Source organism: Thermobia domestica, chromosome 9 (assembly GCF_964235325.1).
Source record: "Thermobia domestica chromosome 9, izTheDome1.hap1.1, whole genome shotgun sequence".
Taxonomy (NCBI): Eukaryota; Metazoa; Arthropoda; class Insecta; order Zygentoma; family Lepismatidae; genus Thermobia; species Thermobia domestica.
In genome coordinates, this window is record NC_137462.1 from 223,845,943 (window position 1) to 223,870,748 (window position 24,806).

Below are 24,806 nucleotides of genomic sequence, written 5' to 3' on the forward strand. Positions count from 1 at the left end.
AGGCTATTACCGTGTATCTTACATATCAAATATAAAATCAATACTGAAAAGCAGACCGAAAAAAAGAAAAAATGTTACGAACAGGATTGACAATTTTAGTCACAATTTCCAAAACAAAATGCATACTTCATTTGTAAATTTTCTTTCATTTTGACATTCAATAGAATGAACAACTTAAGATAACTTAGAGTAAATTTCCTGAAGGACTGTACTAACATTGAAAAGATCGAACATGGTCGAAGAACCGATTTATATTAAAATACCTTCTTTCACCGTAAAATATTAATGAACATTGACAAAAGAAAACTGGGCAGGGAATAAAACAGCCTTCTGCTTAACGTGCCATAGCGTCAACCTGTACGCCACCAACTCCCGTTTTCGAGACCGCGTCAAAACTTTCAGCTGTCAAAAGTTAATGTAGGCTGGGTAGCATAGTTGTTAAAGCTACGGCACGGTAAGCCGAAGAGGGTTTCATTCCCAGTCCATTTTTTGCTCTTCGACGGGGAAAAAAAGAAACTATTTTAAGGGGAAAAAAATGCAATTAAAATAATATATGAACTCTCACTTTCTATTCGATAAGTTTGTAGTTAGGAAAAATGTTGCAGCTACTTCCTTTACTTTTTTCTTTTTTTTTTAACAATTTTAAACACACTAAAAATTATAATATTCCAGATGCGCATAAGTATTAAATTTATGAATTACAGTAACAACAGTCGCCAAATTTCTTGTGCATCAAATTATATTATCTATGGTTTTAACGCCAATCTTCAATCGTCCACAGTTTCATCACGGTCACCATTCCACAAAAATAATAACTTATCTTTGTAGAATGGCGAGCCTAATGAACCTCTGGAATTACAGTACAAGAAAAAAAAGCGTTTGAAAAACATACATGATATAATTAGAAGCACAAGGAATTTGGAGAGAGTAGCTACTGTACTTAATAAATTTACAATAATCCTGTTTCGTAAATACTATACTTACCCTGGTTTTCGTACTAACGGAAGACAATTCACTTTCGGAAGGTTCGTCATCAACTTCTGCATCTAATAGTTGGAAAAGAAATTGTTTCACACAACGTGAAACTTTAAGTTTTCGGCTGTTCTCGCGGTCCCTAGAAGCACATTCTTTCTTCAAAGCATCCACCATGCATCGCTCTTCTTTTAATTTACAGCTCAATTCTGTGACTTTTCTTTGCAACTGATCACAATTGTTACATCGTTTGAAACTTGTAGTTGTGTTACTGACTTCAAGGCTATCACTGCAGCTATTAGCATTTCTTTGTTCAATACTGTGGTTAGAATGTGTCTTTTCTGTTAATACATGTTCATAGTTTCTCTCGAATATATTTTGCAAATTATCTATTTGCACCGAAGATTGATCCTCTTCGCTCGGAACATCAGTCTCATCGGATGATTCAGTTCCTTTTATTCGTTTACTAGGAACAGCAACATCTTTCTCACCATTCTGAATACATTTGTCAATCTCACTTTCACAATCAGATTTGGTGCCTGTTAAGAAAACATAATAAATATGCTTACTGATTAATCTATATTTACAAAGACAAAACCTGCTTAATATTAGTATGATAGAATTCCCGTATAAGGTGCTTGCACTTTACGATAAAAAGAGAAATATTAATAACATTAAGTATTAATCAATTATATACTTATAAGTAGTTACAAAATATATTTTAATGATTTAAGCATCAAATCAGAGATTTCGTGCAAATATCTCAGTGTCCACAACCGGTGCATTCACGTTATTTAACGTTGGTTGAACTCCCTGTATCAATTTATGCTGCATTAAGCAGAAAGGATCTAATGTAACCCAAATCTCACTGAAGCTTTGCTGTGCAAATCTAGAACTTGCACATATCAAGCAAATGCATTTGCAAGTAACATCTTATTGAATCCTTTATTAAACTATAGGTGCGACTAGAAGGTGGCAGCCGGTGGAAGTGCATATCTGAGAGTGGGAGCGAGTGAAGCGAGACGATGCACAGAAATCCGTAATTCTGGAAGGAAAACGTCTTGGCAATCTGTACCTTTTGTTCAAAATGAACTGCGCGCTCGCCAAAGCTCACTTACAGGGTATATAAATAAAGTAGCCGAACGTACCCGCTTCGCTGCGTCAGACCAACAATTGAGCCCCTTCCACTCTAATAATCGGAAATTTTACACACCCTCAGACACGTGTCTGCATACTTTCCCGTTTATTACACGCAAGGAGAAACGTGGGTACTTTTCTGAGTAATTTCACCGGGTTATCATAAGAGTGTGGTAGTAGTTATAGTTCATTCCTTTGTTTACCTTGCTATTTTATATGATTGTTGAAGTTTTCAACTTTCTCAGCTTCAGGGATTCGGAGATATGGTCATTTAATTAAAATAATTCCCGTCCTCTTCCCGTCGAATTTCTAAAAACCCTTAAATACGTGTCTAATTAGTTTAAATAAGAAGTCCTGATTTCATGTTTCTAATCTTCAAATGTTCCGACATATCGACATCATCTTATAATAATTCTAAACTGCGTGGGAGAAACAAAGTTAAAAAAAAAAAACTTTTTTCAGGAGGCGATTATTCAACTCACGTTGTTTAGAATTGACTTATATCAAGTTAACCGGAGGTGGAGCATGACACATAGATCTCAAATTTTGACTTATCTCATTTTGACCCATTTATGACTTATATTGTTTCTACCCCGCAGTCTAGAATTGCAAACCCATCCTTTTTTCCTCTCCTCCCCTCCCCGGGTGAATTTCCAAAAACCCTGAAATATTTGTCTAATTATTTTAAATGAAAAGTTCAAATACAAAACTTCAAGTTTCTAAGCTTAAGGGATTCGGAGATATGGCAATCCTATTAAAATATTTCCAACCCCTTTCCCCCCAAGCCGTCTAATTTCCACAAATCCTTCCTTAGTGGTACCCTAAGTCTCAAATTCTTTATACTGTCCAAATTTCAAATTTCTAACTTAAGCGATTTGGCCTGTGCGAGGATCAGTCAGTCACTCAGTACTTTGAATTTTATAGATAGAAGATATATGTACAAAAAGGAAATAGAAATGGTTATCAGCCTTCGTCCATTTCACATCTACGTTCCATGGATCCGAAACCCGTACTGCAATTATGATAAAGGTGGAAAAAACCGAGCCCTGTGGGGCCACTAACACGTCCTACTACTACTACGTTGCCTCGTAACGCAAGTAAATCACTTTTTTTTTATCAGTCAAGTGACTCAAAATTACTACCGAACAAGACTGGGGAAGATACTAAAAGTTAGCCGCATCATGTTCACCATAATGGTTGAGTAAATTATTGTAAAGTCAAAATGTGCAAGGTGGCTGAATAATTTTAAATACATATTTCGCACCAAATCATGTGGACCTAGGATTGCCGACCCTGGAAAATAAACAGTACCCCCTCACAAACTGTCTGTGATATAGACTTGCGTTAATCAAACTAGCAGCAAAATCTCCTGCCTTACCGGTAAAATACCGGCCAGTTGGCAACATCATGTAGGCCTAAAATAGGACAGAACCCTAAGGGTGCAGTTGGTGCTGAAAAAAATTAATATATCATGAATGTAGTAATGCGGCCATGAACTAGGATAGTACGTGAATTATGCACCACGGGCAGAGCTCTAGAACACTGGTCACACATTGAATGTAATATAGAATTAAATCAGCGTGCCCTGCAGGGCTTCTAACCCGCCTTCACTCGCTATCGCTTGCCCGGCAGTACTGTGTGAGTTAAGTATTGAGCTGTGGTACAGAAAGGATCCAAACTAGCTACTAATATATATATGGGGACCAGCGTTCTAGGACCTTCCCTGCACCACCTAATGTATTTACTCTCTTACGATACACTTTATGACGCAAACAGCATTTAGTGCTAAAATTAATAATAATTTCTTGAAAGTAAGAATGTAGGCCTAAAATAGGACAGTATGAACAATATGTACAAATGTAATAACGAAATAACTGCATATTCACAATAGTACACGTAACATAGGCCTACATGATGGTCGAAGCCTGGTCGTAATTACGTTATTTTAAAAAAAACAGTAACATAATTTACATTGATTTTAGAACTTTATTCTCGAGACCAACAAAAATAAACTTCTCAATCTCTACAACAAAAGGTTATTATAAAGATACAACAGCAAGAAACACAAGAGCTACTCACCGAAATGGCAAACTGTCCCATTGAATTTCTTCTGTTTCCACCGGAAACATCCCTCTTCTCCCAACTTCAGTTCCTTTTTTCCGACATTCTGCTTTACATTCAAAACGGAATAAGAACCGTTTTGCCATTTCACTATACAATAATCTCCATTCATGATTACACTCTCTTCATCATACACTTCAAACCGCCAGTAATGATATTGCGCCAAAAACACGTACTTCCCGTCACATGATCGCTGCAACCAATCACTGAATTGTTTCCTTGTAGTTTAAATGAAATTTAAAATTTACGACAATGCTATTCAACTAGGGATATATACGTACCATTTTCTATTAAATTGTTATTAAATAAAAATAAATATTTTACACCTAATACACTCTGGAATAAATAATCGCACACTCTGTAGGAGCTTCAGGCACAATAGCCCCCCACCCCTTTAATTTTCAACTAATTATTTTCTTTTCCATATATGTTCAACGTCTGGGACATTATAACAATCTGGTTAAATTTTTTTGGTGGTTGCAGCAAGAATGTTTGCTAGCAGTATCTTACCCTGGTATTTTCAACTTACCAGCAAAATTGTTTCCTTCTGCTGCAAACACCTGTACATTGTCTGTACACTGCATGTAGGTGAGTTCAACCTCGCATGTGCACGATGATAATACAGGCAATGTATTCCATTCTACTCCCATATACTATACATGCATAGGCGTGCACAGGTTCTCTCATTTCCTCCCACTTTCTTCATTCCACCATTTCACTCATTTCTCATTATCACCGTCTCCTTTAGCCTAGCCGGCATAACCGTGGGAAATAAACTTTCATTTCATTTTTTAAGATGGGGGGAAGAGGGGGAAGCTAAACCTAATGTTGTGTTTGACATGATCGGCCTATATCTTACAACACTACATTTTAACCAATTTCTTTATTGAAAGAATAGTATATGGAGTCTTACGAGGGTTCTTAGTCCATCACTGGTATGCGTATGGGAGGCATGGAAACAATATGCTCCTTCCAACATTTTGACGATATACTATTTTAGAATATTGAATTTTACGGAAGTTACATATTGTACGAAAAGTAATACAATGTTTACGTTCTTCAAAATTATAAGGATGATTTCATAGGGTGGCACGAGGGGAAGTTGCCCCAGAGTGACTCAACTGGCTTACCAATATCCTTGCAGTACAATTTTAACCCCCCTTCCGGGGGTACGGTGGCGAGCGCTCACCTCTCGTTCTAGATGTCCCTGGTTCGATCCCAGGCTATATGAGTTCCTGGTGGACGACATCGTGTCCGTGAGTTTTCTCGGGGTTCTCCCCTTTACTCCCACTTAATCATTCCACCAGTTCTTTCGTCATCGTTCACTTGCTATTTCATCCATATTATTTGGCACTTCGCTTTCTAAACGTGGGACGTTAAACTAAAGATTTAATTTCATTTTAGTGAGTTGAAATCTCCCCGGAGAAAATTGTCTGAAATCATCACTGATTAGGATAATTTTTGTAATGTTAGTCCGTACGTACGTTATTCCGCACGATAACTCTTGAACGAAAGCGAATTTTTGAATTCTGTTTTTTCTATCGATATATACATTAATTATCTCAAACAAATTCGTTAATGGAGGTGATTCACAAACTGGAAATAGTAGAAATTAACCATTTCTGGTTTTAACATTGATCACTGTACAGCTGAAACTATAACAGATAGCGGTAAGCAAATTTTTGCAATCGATTACGCGACTGAGAAATTCCTCTTAACTCTTGAGATTTGGGGGGGGTTAGGGACAGATTTTTGCATGAGAAATGTCACCATCAAAGTTTAATTATTTAGTAATGATGCTTTTAAGAACGATAACTATAAAATAAAACTTCAAGGAGCTGTGACAAAATATTTCTTCATAATTTATTGCATGTACTGTTCTTAAAATGTATAATATAAAAGCAAATATGCAGATAGATAGCTAAACGTCTACATTTATTATGAAGGCAAAAAGTTCTCAAATTAAATAAAATTTAAACAAGTGGAATATTTGGGGGGAGAAAAGGCAAATTTGGGGGGATTGCGTCCAAGCATTTGGGGGTGGGGGTCGGCACCTCTGCTCACAACAATATATTTTTCTTAATTATCTGCACCACATAGGAAAGACGTAGAAGTTGAGCAAGTTGGTGCCTCACTCATTGCAGGAAGCCAACAAGCAAAAATTACTAACAGTTTGTTTATCGTTTCACGGCAGCGCAATGTAAGATTACCCCAGGGACATACGCATGGGGTGGGTCCTGGGTCCGGATTCCCCCAAATCCGGACTTTTTTGTAAATTTAGTCTAATTTTAGGGGCAATTTTATAATTTTTAATATAATTTAGCCTGAAATTGTGTTTGGATCCCCCCGAAAAGCTTTGGACCCCTCCCGAAATAAATTCCTGCGTACGTTCCTGATGTACCCAATTCCCATCGAGTACTTACCAGTAACGAAAAGTGGGTCATGTGTGATACTGTCCTTCAAATAACAATACAGAAATAAAATGTGTAAAATTCAAATCCGATTACTACAATGTAGGCTGCATACTTCAAGGAGTAATACTTCTATTTGATCCATCTAATCTAAGGGTCTGCGCACGCCTTTGTATATATGTGTCAGCACCTTGCATATGTGCATTTCAAAGAGCTCCTTCGTGGCTAAGCGGTTAGCGTACGCGCCTATGGCGTGGGAGATCCGGGTTCGATTCCCGGCGAGAGCTCATGTGGTTCGGATTCCACGTTAATCAGTAGGTCCACGTCTCATGTAGCCTCGCTGCTGAACGGGACGTTAAACTTAAAATCAACTCAATGTGCATGTCAAAGTGGAGACTTAATGTCTGGATATTGTATGTTTCCTACGCCTATAACGTGAATGTTTCACTCTAATCAACCTTGTCCATCGCATTTACCTGTTTAAGCTATTTACCCACTACACGTATTTTTTAAATCCATTTATTGGCAGTCATGATCATTGCATGTTCCCTTTCATCTGTACATTGTCTTTACACTGCATGTAGGTGAGTTCAACTTTGCATGTTACAGGCAATGTGTCCAATTCTATTCCAATGTACTATACATGTGTCAGAACCTTGCATATGTGCATGGCAAACTGAAGACTTGGTGCCTGAATATTACATGTTTCCTACACCTGTAACATTAATGATTCACTCCAATCAACCTTATTCATTGCATGCACCTGTTTAACCCATTTATTGGCAATCATGATCATTGCATTTTCCGTTTACCTGCACATTGCCTGTACATTGCATATAGATGGGTTCACACTTCGCATGTACACGGAGATAATACAGGCAATGTATTCAGTTGTAATCCCATGTATTATACATGTGTCAGGACTTTGCATAGCGAATGTCGAATTGGAGACTTGTGCCTGAATATTGCATGTCTCCTATGCCTATAACGTGAATGTTTAGCTCCAATCCACCTTGTTCACCACACGCATCTGTTTAATCTATTTATTGGCAATCATGATCATTGCATGTTCCCGTTCACCTGTACGTTGCCTGTACACTGCACGTAGGGGAGTTACACACTTCGCATGTACACGAAAATAATAAATGTAAAATAACATATCTTACATCATGCGTTTTCCATGCTATACGCTAATACGCGGTATTTACATGTACTGCAAATGTCACACATGTATATTACATGTTGATTAACAGGCACCTTCCTTGTACTTTTCATTCTTACTGTATTGCGAATGTTACCAACAATCCATTCAAGGTACTTTACATGCACATATTCCCTTTATTTACTTGCATGTGAGTGACTACGTGTACATCGCATGTTCTTATTTTAATGTACAGGCTCTGTACAACGCGTGTTTTCGTGCAACATTTCCAACAGAAGTTCAATTCTTTTTTGACATGCATATCACCTGAAGACAATGTGCCTGTAATATTTTTTTTACATATGTTTTCGCCGAAACAGGCGCCTGTATAATGCCTGTCAAAATCTGACAGGCTTTTACAGGCAGTTCCATGTACAAAACATTGCATGTTTCCTCAAAAATTTTCATAATAGTATCCTTAATAATGTGATGGATAGTTAGGGTGAACAGTGCTGGTCCAAGTGGGTCGCCTTGCTGTACTCGACGTTGTGAATGAATTATGTTATCACTTATAAAAAGATTGCTTGGTTCGGAGTAGCATTGGTAGATGAATGGATAGTAAGTTGGAAAGTTAGTTTTAACAGATTGTAACAAGAGTCGCGGTTGAGTTCATTAAAGGCGTTGCGGAAGTCAATTTTTAAAAATGCTTTCACTTCAGTGGGAAGATGAGTAGTACATTTGGGCAGCATGTACGGCTGATTCTGCTCCGAATGGTGTACAGATCCCTAGTTGGTGTGGTGATAGTATATTAATTAAGGAATCTCATATCCGGAAGCAGATAATTTTTGCTGATAAGCGTCTCCATGTATCCATATTATCTATCGTGTTGTCAAAATTTAGTTTGATTTCCTAAGTTCTATACCTGAAACGTAGAAAATCAAACTAAATTTTAAAAGAAGACGTCAGAATAAATAATCTATCCTGAAAAAGTTAAGACAAGGAGATACGCTCTTTTGTCTCGAGAAGGACGATATGATTTAACTTTACTCATATAATATTTATTAGTAAACAAGGTTAATAATTTTAAAAAATCATACTCGTACGTTAAATGTTAATAATTTTCAAAGAACTTTCTAATTATTTTCATTCATTTTCCATGCTTCACTTCAAATATTTTTCAAATTTCATTTAAACATCGGTATCAGTTATAATTCGAATTAAACTTGTTTTTAATATATCTTTATGTAATAGCACAATTATGATTTATGTGAAATTTAAAACACTTAGAACATCCTTCACAAAAAGTGTTTGCAAGGGATTCAAAATAATTAAGTACAAGTGTATGCACAAAACACTAACCTCTTTTTCTTTAGAATAATTTTATATACGTCCTGAAGTGATGACATAGCATCATCTTCCGTAACATTGCTCATCTTTTGCTTTTTCGTCTTTTTTGATATCTTCATCCTTAATTTTCATGTAATATCTTCTTCCTTACTCTTTATAGGGCAATGTTCTTCAGTAAAAAGTTATCCATGCTTCAGCGTTTAAGAACTCTGTTCAATATGAGGGTTCTAATCAGGATGGCGGTGTTTTCTATATATGCCATTTTTGAGACAACAAAAAATCTTGCTGATATGATCGTAGAGATCTTGTCTGGTTCCGTCCCCTCTCAAACGGAAATGATGTTTTTTGTAATTCTGTCTTTACGCTGTTTGGTAGAAGGTTATCTCCTGCTTCTACAATATTGACTTGAAGACTATTTGATTTAAAAAGCATGATAGTCTTCACCCTTTTCTTCATCATTTTCTTCTTTTTCCTCTTCTTTCGTAATATCTTGTGTTTGTTCGAGCCTACTTATTATGTCTGCTGGATGTTTGAATCCAGGTAGATACTGTATATTAAAATCGTAATCAGCTAAGAATAGCTTATATCTTGCGTATTTTCCGACTTTGTCAGGTTGTGTGTTCATCGTCGTTATACACTTTGCGTCTACGTAGACATTAAATTTTCTATTGAGTAAAAAGTAGCGAAATTTGCGCAATGTGTATATGAAAGCGTATGCCATATGCTACCTTTCTCTTCAGTTTTTATCAGTCTTCAACAGCAATAGGCAACTACCTTCTCCGTGTCGGTTTTGGGTCATAGCAAGCGAGTACTCCACCTGAGTTTGACTACTATCGGTGTAGACGCAGATTTCTAGCGAGTCGTCAAAATGAGCGAGTGATGGGGCGCTTAATATGTCTTCTTTCAGTTGTTCAAAAAGAGCATCATGCTTCTCTGTCCATTTAAATTTAAATTTAGAGGTTACTAATTGCTGGAAAGGCTCAATTTTTATTGTAAAGTCTTTGATGTGCGCTGTAAGGTATGAGAATAGGCCAATAAAGCTTTTGAGAATCGGCTTAGTAGTCGGTTTCTTGAAATTTCGTATTTTCTTGGCTATCTTTGGAGATATTTTAATGGATTCCCCACTAACAAGGTGTCCTAATATGTTAAGCTTCTGGTAGCCAATGTTTGTCTTCTTGGGTGATGCCCGAAAATCGTGTTTTCTAAGCTTTTGAAATAATAATTGTAAATCCTGCAAGTGCTGTGGAAAATCATATGCACTGGCGGCAAGTTCGTCGGCAAAATTTGAAATTCTGTCTGGTTGTCCTTCCAAAATCATCGTCGTGGCAAGGGACAAGCTCTGACTGGATGTACAATGGCCTATCGTACACCTTAAAAATTCGTATGATTTTCTGGTATGATTGAGCTCTAAGGTCATGTATTTGAGGCTCTTAAGATGCAATAAAATTTGAAACTATGAATTCGAGAGATCGACAGTCGGCTTTCCTCTTTATAGAGTTTAGAACGTCTTTGTTGATTGAAATGGCACCGATAAATACTTGGTATAACTGTTACATTTCTGTAGATTGAGAACTATCCGAAATTCTTTCGTATTAGGCTTTTTGAGCACCAGAAGTGGAGAACAAAATTCATTATTGTCTGTAGGCCTGATTATTTTTGCTTTGATAAGGTCTTGAATCTGTTTGTCTACCTGGTCTCTGATGTGTAAGGGAATAGGTGGGGAACGGTCGTGGAATACGGCGCACTTAGAAGTCCTAATTTTATGAACATATCTCCTAAAATATCCAATATCATCAGGGGCATACGTAGAAACGTCTCCATATTTAAACAATAAGTCATAAACTGCTTGTTTTTGCTTTCTGTCCAGGTCGGGGTTAACGTCAAAGAGATCTTTATTAAAAAGTGTTTTTGTGTATTTTAGGCGTTCTTCCGTTTCCTCTCTTGTCTTAAACTGATATGCTTTTTGTAAAAAATTTGGTTCTTCTAAGGCGTTGAAAGAGACTTCGTGCCCTTCCTCAAGAACCGCCACGGGTTATTCCTTTTTATAGCGACGCTGATGGCATTGGGATTTGATATTAAAAGTGTCATTTTCTCTGCTTCTATCTCTGATCGAAGGCATTTATTAACTTGTTTCTCGCGTATTCCAGGAAGCAATGATAGATAAGGAATTCCTTGTCAGCTATTTTTCTTCTCTGTCACTTGCGTGAATGTATGAGAACGTGGAGGTAGTTATTTGCTTAGTCACGTATAAACAGTTGTGGTTTGCGATACTATCTTAGTCTTAAAAGCTGGCAACGCATTTTATCTGCTCTGAGCTGGTAGCTGTGGCTTCCTCGGACGTTTAAAGAAGGAGATTGTATTCTTGTTTAAGTCGATGGTGGAATGCCAACGTTGGAGAAAGTCAATTCCTAAAATTATTGGCATTATCTTGTCGATTACCCTAAAGTAATGAGTAAATGTTGTTTGACCCATTTTAAATTTTATCAATACTATTTCGATCAAACGAATATTATTTCCTAAAATCCCTTTTACTATTGTCTGGAATGGAATTAGACTTGTCCCAGGGGGTACGGCGTCGGCCAGAGGGGTACCGTACTTCCTGTGTCAATTATCGTAATCTGAGGGTCTGATTTAGTTTTAATTGTTAAATGCGACCTGTTATTTTCGTCCTCTAATGCAATGTTTTCCCCTTTTTTCTGTCAATTGTCCTGATTGTTCTTTATTACAGGAATTTCGTAATTTATGCTATTGTGCTTGCTAGTTTCGTTTTGGTCTCCGCCTTCCGAGTGATACGGACTGTCGCTCCCCTTGTCAAGGGGCTGCCTTACGCGTTTTTTTTTAGCGCTTCTAACAAACAGATGCACCATGCCCCACTTCAGGCATATCGCGCACACCAAAATTTGATCTTCCGTGGGTGTAGCCTGCTGATTCTTCTGGGCTGGTTCCCGCTTTTTCCTCTCATTATTATTGTTATTCCTCCTGTTTCCCTGGTTTCTATGCTTTGGTTGGTTTCTGTAACTCGTCTGGGCTATCACTAGCGACAGTTCTGCCATTTTATTGGCCAAGGTAGAGAGGTTCTTTTGTGGAGGACTTTGCTCGTGGTGGGGAACGGTCTTAGGTTCTTGACTTGAGATTTGAAATTCTTGAGGGTTGAGTTGAGAGATCGCCATGGAAGGATTAAATTGTTGTTGATATGTAGGTACATAGCTGTTCAACGGTTGTGCAACAGTTTGCGTTTGTACAGGATAGGTATGGTGATATAACTGTTGTACCGGATACGTTGTCTTCGGTTCGGTTGGTAAGCAATACGATGTATTCTGTGGGTTAGGTATATGATTCTGGCCGTATAGCATGTGCAGTTTTTGTGATAGCTTTGCATGCTCTCTTTTTCTCAAAGGGTCATTGGCGGCTTCCAAAGTGTTTAATTTAGTCTGTAGAGCTTCTACCGATGCAAACCTTTCTAATGCTATCTTATTAAGGAAATCCCTCTGTAATTCCAAGGACAAATCATGGATCTTTTGTTCTTCTGTCGCTTCTGGTATTAACTGCCTTATTGCTCGGAGCTTACGTAAAAAGTACGAGTCAATGGACTCATCCATTCCTTGTTGGACCTCGAATAATTCCTGTTTTGCTTTATACGATGGGACCTTTGGCCTACATAATGCTACCAATTTAGATTTTAGATCGTCATAGGATATCGTATCAAATTTATTTTGGTTTTTAAGCTGCAATACGAGATCTAGTGCTGTGTCTTGTAAATATATCGGTAGAATTTCCTTCTTCTTAGCCAGTGACCATGACTGCATGGCTGCCATATGGTCGAATAGCATGAAAAACCTGTACGAGTCCTCGTGCACGTGTCCCGCGTACTTCGTTATATGTGGCATGTTAAAGGACATATTAGATGCACCCTCTGTCATATTTGTGTTATTCTCTCCTGATCTGTATGTTTGTTTACTTGATCTAGTTTCCGGCATAAATCGCACTTAAGGAAGATAAGAGAAGAAAAAAGGGATGGAGGGAGTTTATATGAAATTTAGTTGAATCTTGATAGCAAAACTTAGATAAATTTTGATACTGACCTTGTGCCTGCTAAAAAGTTAATAAAAAGAGCGTCCCGTACAAAACTCCGGTTCCTATCACCATGTAATGACTTTGGTAGAGTCAATAATGGACCGAGATTTATCCCTTCACCAATTTTATTATAAAATTAAGTCTTTTGTGTTTAAAAAGTTCTGACAATAAAGTATCTCTTCAATGACCAAGGTTTACAGGTTATAGTGTTATGTACGGATAACTCCTTAGCTTCAGAGCAGCCTCCGGAAGTGTTCAAGGATTTGGTTCTAGGAACCTCCGCTCATAGCAGCCCTCACGAGGTATGGTGTTTAAGTTGATCCCCTTAGCTTCATAGCAGCCTCCACGGATTAGTTGTGGTTACGATAACCCCTTAGCTTCATAGCAGCCTCCAGGGTTTAGGATAGGTTACGATCAGTCATGATGTGGGGATCCTTACAATAGGAATGGCGAAAGAAGCCTTTAGGAGGAAGAAAAGTCTGTTTTATGGGAACTCGAATAAAGAGTTGAGGATAAGACTCATAAAATGCTTCGTTTGGAGTGTTGTAGTGTATGGGACGGAAACGTGGACATTTCATAAAAGTGATGAAAATCGACTGGAAGCCTTCGGAATGTGGCTGTGGAAAAGAATGGAAAGAATTAGTTGGGTCGAGCGGAAAACGAATGAGAGTGTGTTAGATATGGTGGGGGAGAAAAGAACACTTTTAGATATTAGTAAGAAGAGCATGAGAAATTGGTTAGGATATTGCCTAAGACGAAATTGTATCATGAGGGACGTCATAGAGGGTATGATGGCGGGAAAGAGAGGGAGAGAGCGAAGGAGAGTACAATTAATGGATGATATAAAAACAGAAATATCACACGTGAAGACGAAGAGGTTAGCGGAGGACCGTGGGTATGGAAGCTTCTCAGCTGCGGCAAGTGACCTGCGAATAGAATACCTATGATGATCATTTTAATAACAAGAAGCTTTCAACATTACATCACAAACGCAGTGAAAGTGATTTCTTTTTTTCCTTCTAAAGCATAAAGCTTTTCTTCAAGTACTCTTAAATAACATAGGAAATGTACTTTTAATTGAAACACGAGACATTACATTCAAGAACTATTTATTTACAATATTTTAGAAAAATGCACGAAATAAATTAACTTAAACATTTCTTCATAATTTATCACATTAGCACTTCACTTTGTTCATCATCATAATCCCAAAATTATTTCATTCTCCTCTTAAAATTAAAAAAAAAAAAAATCTTCAGACATAGTTATCAATAATTTTATTAATTCTACAGTAATGCATGTTTCGCTCTTATGTGCACTACTTTTATTATTAATTCAGCCCGTATAATACACAGATTCTAGGTTATGCCACCCCGTTTGTGCAATTTCCTTAGCGATTTGGAGGTCCCTTACCCAATTCATAATTCCCAACAATGTTTCTGCATACTCGACATCCATTATGCTAAAAATGAAGAAATGAAAAAGGAAGGATTTAGTAATATTTAAAATCTTAGCCTTTTAAAATCTTAGCTAAGTATTTTAATTTTCACAAGGAAGAAATATATATATGTAAAACTCAGAATCAGTTCAAATGTCATGTCTTATAATAATGAAATCAAAGTTCAAGGGCACTGTCACATACAAACTAAAGATTTTTAATCGCATAGTTTTTACATTATGAGAAATCACAAACGTTTTAAGGTTAAATCTCAGTAAGGTATTCAAAATAAAAACTTTTGTACTAAGCATTAGTAGCTAACTTTTTTTATTATTTGTATGAGCATCATCATTAAATAACTACCACCTTATCAAGTTAAATTTGAGCATTAAATACCTACCATCGTCGCCTCTGTATGTGAGAATACAAAGTTCAATTCCCACTACTCAATTTTAAATTTATTATCATGTATCCTCATTAATAAAGGACATACTTAAAAATCATTTTTTTTTTTTGATCGACCTCTTAGGGATACGTATCTTAAGTTTAATTTTTCATTGCGGATGTTTTACTTCTAAAGCACTCTCTTCTGCTTTCCATAATCCTTCATCAGAGCTCGAGGCAAATACACTTTATAATTCACAAAAAACATTTGCGAGCTTTTCCTCCCACATTTTTATTTTATTTAATCAACTCTTTCATCATAATTCACTTGTTATAAGCATGAGTCTCCAATGGATATAACCACGCACATAAAAATCTCATTCTTTTTCTTTCTTCACGAATTATAAGAGGTTCTAAAATACACGGCAATTTAAATGATTGTAATGTGCAATGCCTCTAAATAAATAACTGTCGTTTTAAATACATCGCACATGAAAATTTTTAATAGATAGACAATGAAAGAACAATTTGAAAAATAGTTCAGCAATTATGTTTAGTACGACTAAAGATAAGTACTTCATGCAACCTCCAAGTGCATCTTGAAATGGTCATTATTACCTAACTCTTCCTGGTTCATGTAATGCGTAATTAAATTCTCAATAAGGGATCATTAAAAATTCAACGCATTATGATGCCTGAAATTCTCCTTAAAACTTAAAGTACACGTCTCATATACCTTCGAGAATGAAAAGGACGCATGTTCTTAAGCCCATTCATGAGTAAACGCTTACCTTATTTACCGTTGCCCTCACATACTCAATGTTCGATTCCTCAGCGAAGCTTATGTGATTGAGATTGCACATTACGCTATAAGTTCACATTTCATATACTCTTGTTCTTATAAAGTAATGTTAAAGTGAATATTAAACGAAATTATTCTTATTTTAACGATCCTTTCTTAATCCTGATTTTAAACTATTCCTTTCTCACAGTAGTATTCTCTTAAGGGCAGTCTTAAGATCACACGAAGGAAATACTAATAAGTAATATAAAATGCTTTTAAACAAGTTCCGTTTTCGTCTTCTCTTATATAAAGCTCTATGCCACGTTAATGTTTAATACATCATACTACACGTAAAATCACTTGCAATGCACGTAAGGTGATTTACTAATACAGCAGAGGGGCACGATAACTTAGTAATAGAGCGTTCACCTCTGCTGCGTGTGGTCCCTTCTTCGACCCCTTTAAGTACGCTTTTAATACAAAACATCGTGTCTGTGTGCACTCACGTTTCCTCCTACATTTACTTCCGTTAATCATCGTCTCCCTTAGGTTAGCCCAAATAATAATCGTCGGACATTAAACTAAAAAAGCCATTTCATTTTCAGTACTGCAGCAATTATTCTAATGTGTGAGATTCCTGTGTTACTCTTTCTAGTAAACAATATCGTGTTCCTCTCATCGCTCTCACTTATCATAAAGGTCATAAATGTGCTACGTTAAAATAAATTCCTCTTTTGCGCTTTCTACCTTTCCAACTCCTAACCTTAAAATACATCTCCTACATGCTATAAATTTCCTCCTCCCGTTGTATATGACCCAGAAATATATATAAATGAATCATTACATTACATTCTAAAGTGCGTACTAAATAAAAATGAAACATGCACCTCGTTCCTTCAGAACAAACTTTCCTAATTCTTCGTTCTTTGCATCAGTCATCGTTCAAAATAAGTAACATTTTACATCCTAAGATCCCTTCGTTAATTCTGAGAAAAACTAAGCTTTTCTCATTATAAAATATAGTCCCATTCTGCCTGAGCGTTTAGTATATATGCCTTTATCCTAGGAGACTTGAGTTCAATTCCCGGCAAAACTTATTTGATTTCGAACTTAGATTAAGATGTAGGTATACGTCTCATATATATCCTCTCTTCTCAAAAGGACGTTAAACTAAAAATCAAATCATTATAAGGTCCTTCATTGATTTCCCTCCTTAAAACTAAGCTTTTTTACATCCTAAGGACCGGCATTCCTTCTCTTTGCACATAACTAAGCTTTTTTTATTCTAAGGTCCTCAGTACCTCAAAAGTAAGTTGTTGTTTTTTTTTTTTTAATCATAAGATCCTTCATTACTTAGAATTCCTTAACTTTTTCCCTTAATAAAGCTTAAAGTCAGTCATTCGATCCTGAACAAAGTAAGTTTTACTGAACAATATTCTTTTCATGAGCTTATTTCAGGTTCCTCCCATCATTCGTCTTCCTTACTTTAAAAAATATAATCCCTACAGAATAAAACGCAAGGTTTTCCCTCAAGTGCGTTATGTGTATTCTGTTAATCTCGATTTCTACACCCATTCTTTCATATGAGTTTTCTTTCTAACGGTAAGGTTTAAAAATACAAACTCTGTATTTAAGGAAGAGAGTTCTTACTTTACTAGTAACTGCATCTCTTGTAATGTTTCACCTTTCATAAACGTTATTAGGAAGTGCACAAAATTATCTCACTCCAATGAAAAGAAAACGATGTGATCAAGAAAATAATTTTAAATATTAAAACAAACAAACTACTTACAGCAATCAATAAGAAGGAATTCTAAACATCCTTATACAAGGTATACTATTAAAAAGAGGTTCAGGGGGCGAAGCAGACTACAATTAAAAAAGAAGTATGTCCTAAGGATGTAACAAAGTACAATATTAGTAAAGAAGGGAGGGGGCGGTCACTACAATAAAGAAGCAGGTCTGTCCTAAGGGAGGTAATACAAAGTATAATATCAACAAAGATGAATGAAGGGGCCAAAGTAACATACAAATACTAAAAGTAAAGTCTATGTGCAGTCCTTCCTTCGATTCTCCACCAATTCATTTCATATTTTTTTTTTTAATAAAACGAGCTTACTGCCTATAGTCTTCGACCATTAAAGTATTTCATTTTACAAATAATAAGGGATATGAAATGACCTTTATGTAGCACTTGACTAAAAAAAATACACCATGTCAATTTCCTAATGTATATTTACTAATAATATCTTAATACATTAAAAGCTGTAACGCGCAAACAGCAATCACTCGTTTCAACCAAAGTGTTGCACGCGAGATGCTAAGTCAATCCTACAAGGTTTCCCTGTTTTCTCTGATCTCCCGTACTTCGACGCACAAGCAATTAATATTATTTTACAAGACACCGTGTACGTGCCTCTCTCTCCTCGTACTCCTGTTTCCTCCCACATTCTCATAACCCATATTTTTCGTTATCCGTCTTGTCATAACGTAAATGACATAATCTCCCTCATTAAACGCAAGCAAAGAAAATATTTCAATTCACGAAAGTATCACTACGAGTGTTCTAACGTTGAATTTTCAGTGTTTGAATTTTACCAACACATGTAAGGCACACACGAAATAAGTAAGAACATAATTTAAAAAAGAACATAATTTAAAATTATTTTTCCTATATCTTTTCTTTCTTACCAGTATTTTTAAAAGACGAAATTCTCACCTTAATTTCTACCATGAGCACTTCACGCAAATATACGTATATATCAGCTAAATTTTCATGTACCACATTGAAGGTTTCACTTTCAGTGATAATACATTTTTTTTTATTAAAACTGTCCAAATTCGAGGTTTCCTCCTTTTTCCCATCATCTTATTTTTATTTTGAAACTTAAATTATTAAAAAGGTACACTTTAATTCCGTACTTTCATTTCTCAACAAGTATGCGGTTACCTTACACGCCTTCACTCAAAGACAACAAACTTCGATTCCCATTAAAAACTCATGTACTTAAAATTCACCAGTAAGTTCTAAGTTACATCTTATATAAAGTCGCTCATTAAAAGAGGCGCTATAATTAATTTTTATATCAATTAAAAGTTTCTCCTTTCTGTTCTCTTTCCCGAAAATGCACAAGTGGGAAGCGTTAGACTTAAATTTGATACGTCCTCAATACTGTAAATAGTTCTTCAATTCTCCTACATATGTCGTAAGTCCATTAACCATCCACAATGAATATTACTACAATTAATCGCTGATGTCACGCCAGATGATACATTAAGCATTTCATATGTGCCTTTGCTAGTTCTGCACTTAACGACTGAAGAACTTTATTTTGTGCGTCCTAAAGCCTGTCTCAGACGGGACTGAAGTAAGGCTGCGATTCACAATCTAAAATTCACGACCTTACTTAACGATCGTGTGAGTAACTCGCGCCTACTTCAGGTTGAAATTTTCTGCTGTCCTTATTTGGATCCTGACTTGAAAGAAATAGAAGCAGTTTCTATTTCCAACTGGACTTGCATACAACTACCAATCAGAAAAGAGTAGCGCCTGACGACATTCAACTTTATTTCTCGCTGTAATTTCAAAACAATACTACCTGGACGAGAGAAGCACAAATAGTATTAATAGTCATACGAAAAATATGATTTTTTGTAGCATGATTTATCTTATTTAAAAACTGCAAGAATAAAGACCGTAGAAGAGGTATGCAGTGAAGGTATTCCCCCGAACACTACAGCTGTGAACAAATGTAATTACATCGTTTAAAAGAATAAAAATAGGTGATTATTGTGCAATTTGTATACCAAAAAAATGTAACATGTTGAAAATGGCGTGCAGGTTTACTTTTTTGCACCACTCGAAATAATTGTTCAAAAATTAGAATTCTTTCACTAATTACCGTCTTATTGTTTTCTAAATGATTTATGCTGGGCGACATGGAAAAATCCACATGGCATAGTTAAAATTCAAGGGGGTATCATTGTTGAAGAATTATAATTCTTTTATGATTTGTGTATAAATACAGCGTCCGGATGCATGCATAAAAACTACATCCCAAAAAGCATAAAACAAACTGCACTAGGTCGCTACTAAGAAGCACGAATGCTATCTAACTGAGCCATAGCAGAGCAAAGCTGTAGGGAGGGCCCGAGAGTTAGTGAGCTGGTGCGTCTGAAGGAAACAGGCGCGTCAGCGAAGGTGGGTATTCGCATAAGCGAGGGTAGTGAAAACGAGTGGGTTTTGACAATGATACGAGTTTCAATAGCATTTGTCAAGGTTTCATACTAATAGCGTTCCACTTGTAAACAAAATAGGGCCTACAACTTCTGTAAACTGTGCAGAAATTCATCGCCGGTGGAAAATAGTTTCTATATAGGCAACTTCATATCAACTCATTTATTTTATCGGTCGTAAAGCACTTGTAATAATTTTGGACTAGTAATCCTACACTTCTAAACATAAAATTCCGATGTGATGCGCCAAAAGTAAACCACCGCCAAAAACAAAAACAATGACAGTTAATTGTCATCAATGTTATGTGGCTTTTGTGAAATTTTAGGGAACAATTCTACAATGCACAATACAAAAATTCGAGGTGTAGTGCATGAGATGGGTTCCCGGTGGGTATAAGTTTACTTTATGGGCTATGTGGGCATTTTTTGTGGGTACTGAGCTGAGAGGATGCACTCAATACCTATACTAGAAAATTGTTCTTTCTTCTTTATTTTAGCTTTTCCGCGCCTGATAACTGTCCTCATTTACATATTTGGACAAGCCATTTGATTTTCAGTTTCACAATCAGGTGGATCCAAGGATCTACAGACCATGTTTCAGCTGATACAGACTCCCTCATGTTCGTAACTTCCTCCTGAATTTTCGGAGTTAGGCCCTACTAATTTCAATAGGGTATAGAACTGATTAATTCATTCTGTATTTTTTATTATTATTGTTATTATTTTAGGAACGAGGATTTGTAAGTAGTTCATTATTCACAATTGAAAATACGCTGCTTTCCTGTGCATTATTGCGGCGAAGAATTCACTCCCTGGCCCACCAGCTCCTCTTTACTCTCTCTCTCGTTTTTTGAAGGGGAGGGGAGGGCGGATTTTGTGTCAGTAACAGAACAGATATCGCTGGTGTTAGAATCAAAAGATCTACACTTTAGAGGAATGAAACCTTTTTTATTTCCAGCAATTCACTTTTATTTCCACAAAAGAACGTAACACAAGAAAATAGCTTCTACAAGCACCATGCGGCCACACTCTTTTTTTTAGTCCTTCTTCTTCTTCTAGCAGCCGGACTGCAAACAAGGCACAATGTTGCCAGCTCCTATTCCCAACATCCTCCCACCTTGAGTCACGTAAGGGAACTAGTGACTCAACCATCCCATCATTAAAACTGTGGATTACAATACGTAAAAAGAGACAATCTTTTGGGAGGTTTCACAGCTCTTCCAGTTCTAGTAGTGATAATTTGAGATTCCTTCCCACCTTCACATTGATCAGTTTCACTTCTCGGTTCTCGTACCACCAGTCTTCTCTTAAGTACATTCTGTTCAACAGCTTCTTCTGACCTGATTTCCAAAGGGAAGATACGTTGAAGAGGTCTCACCATCATCTCCGCGCCGGTCTTTAGTCTCACCAGACGAACTTTTCCATCACGGCCAGGTATAAGTTCCACAACACGTGCTAGGGGCCATTGCAACCGCTTTAAGTTGTCGTTTCCCACTAGAACAACCTCTCCTACTTCTATCTTCTTACAATTTACTCTGGTTCTCCAATGTTGAACCAACTGTCCCAAATATTCTTTTCGAAACCTACTGCGTAAAATCTTCCGTATATCCTGAATGTATTTCAGTCTTCTTCGTAGACTCCCCGCTTCTATGACATCAATGTCAGGTACTCCAATTTCAGCATTCTGTTGTAGGAACATTAGAGGAGTTAAAGGCACAAAATCAGAACTTTCTTCCGAAACGTATGTCAAAGGACGGGAATTTATAACTGCTTCACAGTCACAAAGAATTGTGTTAAATTCTTCATAAGTCAGGGAAGCTCTTCCAAGTACTCTTCTCAACAACTGTTTCATTAGTCTAATCAGATGTTCCCACCAGCCGCCCCACCAAGGTGATGTGGGAGGAATAAATTTCCATTTGATACGCTTCGTAGTGGTGTACGCTTCTATCTTCTCCCACTCGAGTTTGTCTAACAAGCTCTCTGCACCGACAAAATTGGTACCATTATCACAGTAGATTACTGATGGACGTCCTCTTCTAGCGACGAATCTCCGCAACGCTTGAAGGAAATCGGCCGTTGACAATCCAGATACTAATTCTAGATGTACCGCTCTATACACTGCACATGTGAAGATACAAATCCATGCTTTCTTGCCATCTCTTAGTATTACTGGACCCGCCATATCCAATCCTGTAACTTCAAGGATTGCTGATTCCTTAACTCTATCTTCTGGTAAGGCCACGGGACAGGTCTCGATCTTCTTGGCGTTGTATCTTCTACAGACGACACACCTTCTAACAACGGATCGAACGCCTTGCCTTCCTCTTATAATCCAGTACCTTTCTCTGAGAAGACTCATCAGACCCTGCACTCCAACGTGACAAGATTCTACATGTTTGTCATGAATCAACCGCTTGACCATTGGATGTGCGTTTGGCAATACAACAGGATACCGAAACACTTCTGAATCTGAAAGCTCTACAATTTTCGTCTTCAGCCTAATGATCTGATCTTTGTCTTCAAATGGGCATAGTGACTTCAACTTTTGGTCTTCTACGCCGTCGAATAACTCTTTCTGAACGAGTTTAAGGACTGTTTTCTCAGCAGCTGTCACTTCTTCTACCGATAATTCTCCTTGTCTTCTCTTCTTTCCATTACGACAATTGAAGATGAATCTCTTGATCCAACCAACCATGCGGATTATCTGTTCATATTTTGAAAAACGGCGGTAGTAGCAATCACGGTTTTCTTCTTTGGCATTAATCATTACAGATACAATGTTTTTTCTTCTTTCTTCTGAGATTATTTCTTCTTGATAAGTGTACTTCTGCTCCGGCCACTCTTCTATTGGTCGTCTTAACCAGTCTGGACCCTCCCACCATTTTGACGCAACTAACTGTTCAGGTGAACATCCTCGTGAGGGCAGATCAGCTGGATTCATGGTTCCTGGAACAAATCTCCAACACTCGTTGCCTGAATTGCTTAATCTTCTTATTTCTTGTATTCGATTCCACACAAAGGTATTCCATGGCATATCCCGCTTAATCCATGCTAAAACGGTGGTAGAATCTGTCCAGAAATAAATTGGTACATCTTCAACATCCAATGTTTCTCTCACTGTAGTAGCTAACCTTGCGCCAATTGTAGCTGCCAGTAATTCCAGTCGAGGAATGGTTAACTTCTTCATCGGAGCAACCCTGCATTTCGCCTGTATCAATTGCACCTTTACTTGTCCCTTTTCTTCAGTTCTGAGAAAGACAGCCGTAGCATACGATCTCTCACTAGCATCGCAGAATGCATGTAGGCTCCAATTCTTACAATCTCCAGCAGCCCATCTTGGAAAGACAAGTCTCTTTAAATGAGGCAACTCTTTGATCCATTGTAGGAATTTCTTCTCAACTTCCTTTGGTACCGCTTCGTCCCAATTTACCTTCGATAACCATACTTGTTGTAAAAGAATTTTCGGGCTTAACGTTACTGGACACGTGACACCAATAGGATCAAATATTCTGTTAGCAAATGACAAAATTATTCTCTTCGTGGCAACCGCAGGTTTTGTACCCTCACATTCTGGTCGTAATTCCAACACATCTGAAACAGTTTCCCATTGTAGGCCAAGTACAGGAACTCTATTCTCTTCTAGTGTGTTTTCTAAAGAGGTATGCTCCCACCCTCGAAGTTCGAATTTTGCTTCCGCCATTAAGTTCGTGGCTTCTTCTCTAAACTGACGAAGCTCATCTTCATTTTTGACACTAGTGACACAATTATCTACATAAAAACTATTCAATAACTTCAAAATGACTTCCTTAGCATAACTACTCTGACCCTCATTACACTTTTGTAGTGCTCGCCTACGATGATGCTCTATTACGGCTCCCAACAGGAAAGGACTGCAACTCACGCCAAACACTACTCTTTTGTGACGATATATTTTTATACCACCTTCTCCATTTATCCAAAGAAATCGTAAATAGTCTCGGTCACTCTTACACAGGGAAATTTGTAGAAACGCCTTCTTTATGTCAGACACAACTCCCAACTTGTTCAATCTAAAACGTGTCAGAATCGCTGGAATAATTTCTATCTAATTGATTCCTTTCTCTAAACACTGATTTAAAGATGGATGATTTTTCTCTCTCGCTGAGGCATCGAATACTGGACGGATCTTCGTCGTACTACTAGTCATCTTAACAACATGACGATGAGGTAAGTAGTAGCCTTTCTTCTCTATCTCTTCCGCAGGAACTTCCTCTACGATGTCTTCATCTTCCCACTCTTCCAGAACCTTCTCGTACATTTCGTAGTAGTTTTCAGCCTTCAATCTAGCAACTACATTCTTCAGTCTTCTTTTACAGGTATCTATGTTGTTGGGGAGAGATGGATGTTCCATTAGCCAAGGCATTTTTACTTCATACCTCCGGTCAGCGTTAATGGTCGTTGTCTGGTTAAAATATTCCATTACTTTCTGTTGCGCCTCCATTTTCGTTTTCTTTTCCGCTGGATCAGTTATGCCTAAGACATCCAATTTCCACAAGTCTGAAACAGGTGTTGATTTGCAAAACATCGTTGTGACTTGCATTGTAGAAAACCTAACAGAATCCTTCCTGTTTATTTTTCCCATTAAGATCCAGCCGAGCAATGTCTCCATAGCAATCAGGCCAACTTTCAAAGCAATTCTCTTACCTGTGAAAAGTTTACCGGCAATGTCCGCTCCTATTAAAATTGCGATTGGGCCAGGTTGATTATCGGATATTTCTATAC

The 24,806-nt window shown here is 37.2% G+C and overlaps 2 protein-coding genes across 6 annotated transcripts in view; one reads left to right on the top strand and one right to left on the bottom strand.

The window, feature by feature from the left end:
- The window catches only part of LOC145660611 (pleckstrin homology-like domain family B member 1), an 865,216-nt gene that overhangs the window by 712,250 nt on the left and 128,160 nt on the right, over positions 1-24,806 (top strand). The gene's annotated exons all lie outside the window — the stretch shown is intronic.
- Positions 854-9,248, bottom strand: LOC145694292 (uncharacterized). The gene is made up of 3 exons (XM_081770379.1): positions 9,142-9,248; positions 4,189-4,448; positions 854-1,511 (listed from the first exon to the last, which is right to left on the bottom strand). The coding sequence occupies exons 1-3, from the start codon at positions 9,246-9,248 to the stop codon at positions 856-858; spliced, it is 1,023 nt and encodes a 340-aa protein (XP_081626505.1). The 3' UTR covers positions 854-855.